Below are 3898 nucleotides of genomic sequence, written 5' to 3' on the forward strand. Positions count from 1 at the left end.
AAGAATCAATTACAGTTAAAAAGTCTGAAATAGAGAAATAAAGTGGAGCCTCCTTATTTAATATCTTTTTCTGTAACTCTCCTTTCCAGTTACCTTTATGAATTCCTCCCTTCCTTCTACGTGTGTGAATCACAGTGAGGACTAGCTCCTTATTTCATTAATTGACGATAAGGAATCAGTATGCTGCTTGTCTTGTAGTAGTGCTTTCCAACATCTGTACCATAGTCGGGAACAATTTTAAGGGGAATATTAGTGGTTCAGAACTTCTAAATTAGGGCTTTTGTGTCTCTAATGATCTTCCTCTATCCTTGTCTCCCACGCTGTTTCACACGTTCTCACTCAATCTCCCATTTCCTCCCCAACTCCTCCCTTGTACCCTCTCACACACTTTTCTTTTGGTCATTACCCAAATCCTGGCTTCATGTCTTCATACCTTCACACACTCCCAGGACAGCAGCTACTGGCCTGCAACTATCAACTCAGTGTCCAAACCAAGAGGACAAAGAGTTCTTGGTAGACTAGCAGGGAGGAACTGCTGGTCCGAGTTTGGGAGGCTGTGGGGAAACCACCCCTCTCACTTGCCACAAGGGAGAGGACTGACCATGCTGTCCTAGGATGTTTGGAGCTAGCTTTGTGGACAGAAAAGTACTCAACCCCTGGCCACTCCCTAGCCCTCTGTAGGTTCAGAGCAAGTCCGGGACTGCCAGTGTAACTATTCAGTCTGTGTCCATTAAGTCTGAAAGCATTACAACAAGTGGAGATCACTAATTTAATTTCTACCTGTATAATTAAAGAGCAGTGCATGAATTTTTAAAATAGGATATTGACAAATTAACATGTTTATTTTAACTCTCCTTTTCAGACACACAAATTAATTAATATTGAGTCATTGGGATATAAAATATGGGTAGAATTAAAAGGAAGTTTAGTTTATAGAAAATACTTAGTTATTTTATCACTTGTCCAAGATATTGGCTCCATTTTTATTATATGAGAGTACTTCAGAAAGTTCATAGGAAGATTATTATTATCTTTTAATTCTGTTTTCCCATGAACTTTTTGAAGTACCCTTGCATAGGGGCAAATAAGCTTTCGGGTAAGAATCCTAATAATTTAAAGTTTTTGAAAATTACATATTTTATAGAGTACTTTTGTACACTTATTACTGAAGAACACTTTCTCTTCTTCGCTGGTTATTGAGAGACAGAAACACTTACTTTTAACTAAATTTTTGTCTGTATAATCTCAAAGTGGTTAGAATATGTGAATGTTTTAAGCCAAAAAAAAGGCAGCATGAAAGCACCACGAGCATACTATAACTTCACAACTGCTATGTGTGATGTATATGGAAAATGTCTAAGGAAACATTTTTTGTGTTTTATTTCTAAATTTTGGACATTAAAGTAGCACAGTTTATTATTTTCCTGTTTTGATTGTAAATCTAAGTAGTTCTCTACTAATCTTCTCTCTAACAAAATCAAACATTAAAACATACCCTCCAGTCCAGAAATAAGCAAAGAAAACCAAAGAATTTTAAAGAGAATTTTAAAAGAATTACGTAAAAGCTCTGCACTTCATTCTTTAGATTCTTACCTTTCACCTTCTCCTTACTCTTATTTAACACATTTTTCTCAAATTTGACTTTTCAATCAATAGAGTATTAGAAGCAATAAACTAAAGGAGTCATGGAGAGGACTGATAGAGGCAAGTACTCTGGGTCTGCTGACTGACTCATCCTGAGAACAAAGGAAAGAGACAGAAAAGCTAAAAAGCAGATGTAGCATTTTATCACTACACAGTAGATGGTCCAGTTTTCGTACAGATGCCCCAAGTCATTGATAAGTCATTAGGTTGTATTCAGTGTACTCTAAGATGGCAGGAAGGCATTCCATACATTTCCCAAATGCTGGCTCTTGATCTCTACTACCCTCTTAAGCTGAACATCGGTGTAAGTGCGTGCTTCCTCAGTATGACATGTATGTTCCTTCTGAGAGAAGGCGTGAGATAAATGAAGGCACTTAAAGAAAATTTTAATATTAGAAGATTTTAAAAAATGTTAGTGATTTAATAGGATTTTGTTGTATAGATAATCTGTGTATTTAAGTCTAGGAAGAGTTTTATGTATTAAAATGAGGTAGGTAAAATCTCTCAGGTTTTACATTGTTTGAGCCCATGGAGATTATGCAATGTTACCTGTTCCTGAAGAAATCAAATTATTAAAATCTAAATTATAATTATTACTTTTAGATATTCAATAATTCACCATTACCTTAACTGGAGAATTTTGCATACATCTGTATTCCCTACATAAAGTTCATTTTGCAGTTTTTATATTATATTCCTGAAGACTTTTATCTATTTGGTAAAAATAATGTATTTTCTCAAGCATCCTATGTTTATTTCTAAAACTTAATAGGTTTCATTTCTAACTTAACAGATTAAGGATCTATAGCCATACTTGCAGTATTTGGCTTGATTTCAGTAGAAATAAGTTTATAATTTTTTTTATAGTGTCCAAACAAAGGAAGAATTGTAATAATTAGATATAAAGATCATCAGATAATAAGTTTATAATTTTTTTTATAGTGTCCAAACAAAGGAAGAATTGTAATAATTAGATATAGATATCATCAGATGTAGGTGGTCATTATATTTTATTTATAGTTATGTCCTTCCCACAGAGCACAATGCCTGGCACTTAGAGGCTTTCAATAAATATTTGTTGATTGAATGAATCTAGTCTTCATAAGATTTTTGCAACTTCCTACTAATCTTATACAGTCTTAATAATTTACTTTTTTATTATCTAGGCAGTGAATGGCTTCTTCAAGGACAGATGCCATCTGGAGGCATAGAGAACATTTCTAATCAACCAACAATTTCCCTACAGATTCCCGGTGATTGCTTGTCACTTGAAACCGTTGTATCAGTGCGTGTGTTTCTTTATTACTGTAGTGCAGACAGCAGTGCTTGCATGATGAAGGGAGTTTTGTTCAGTCAGCCCTTACAAATAACTGATACACAACAAAGTTGCATAGCTCCAATAGAGCTCAGGTATGTATTTTAGCAATCTAGCTAGCAACTCATCGCTACAGCCCTCTGTCCTCCATACTTGCCATCACTGTATCTTAGGAGAAAAAACTTCATTTCTGCCTCTGGATACCAAGACACCCTTTGCTCAGTTCTAGCAACTGGTATTGAAATAAAGTCATGCTCCTTATTTACATTTTTATTATAAATGAATTCCTTCATTCTGGCTATGTACTAGCTAAGTCACTGACCATCATTTGAACCATGATATTGTAATCTATGCTGCTATTTGGCACAGGACTGAAGTCCACACGATAGTAGAGAATATAATAAGATAATTTGCAGTGAACACTGATAATAATCATACCAGATAATTTAACTAACTTTTTCTACCTTTATAAATAGTAATCACATTTGAACGTGTAAATTTCACAGTAACTTTAGGCAGAACATTAGCTCCAGTCCACGTTTATGTATAGACACCTGCCACTCAAAGCATAAAGTCTATTATAAGCCAAAAAAAGAGTCTTCCCATTACAGTAGAAGCTTAAAGAGTACCTGGGTGGTAAATATGATTTTTATTCTCTTCTGTAATTTTCTCAGTTGAGATATCGTTAAAAGAAAGTTTTGATCTATTTTTATAATAAATTATGTGTTGTTTTAACATACCACTATTAATGCCTTATAACTTTGTACAGAAAATGTTGAACATAGAATCTCTAAGGGCATACAAGCCCCCAGAAATATAACTTTCAAGGAAAAAAGGACTTAGGGACACCTTATAGTCTGTGATAAAGAATTCATTATGACAGTTGAATCTGATATAAATGGGTATGTATGTTGTTTTGGAATTGTACATTTCACTTCT

The 3898-nt window shown here is 34.3% G+C and overlaps 1 protein-coding gene across 1 annotated transcript in view; it reads left to right on the plus strand.

The window, feature by feature from the left end:
- Positions 1–3698, plus strand: part of NHLRC2 (NHL repeat containing 2) — a gene marked incomplete at its 5' end in the record, with an annotated part of 60951 nt that extends 57253 nt beyond the window's left edge. Inside the window, one exon of the mRNA XM_008571031.1 lies at positions 2811–3698. Within this exon, the coding sequence (XP_008569253.1) occupies positions 2811–3067 (257 nt within the window). The remainder of the gene's footprint in view (positions 1–2810) is intronic.
- Positions 3699–3898: the final 200 nt, after the last annotated feature.

The sequence above is a fragment of the Galeopterus variegatus genome, unplaced genomic scaffold (assembly GCF_000696425.1).
Source record: "Galeopterus variegatus unplaced genomic scaffold, G_variegatus-3.0.2 Scaffold654, whole genome shotgun sequence".
NCBI lineage: Eukaryota > Metazoa > Chordata > Mammalia > Dermoptera > Cynocephalidae > Galeopterus > Galeopterus variegatus.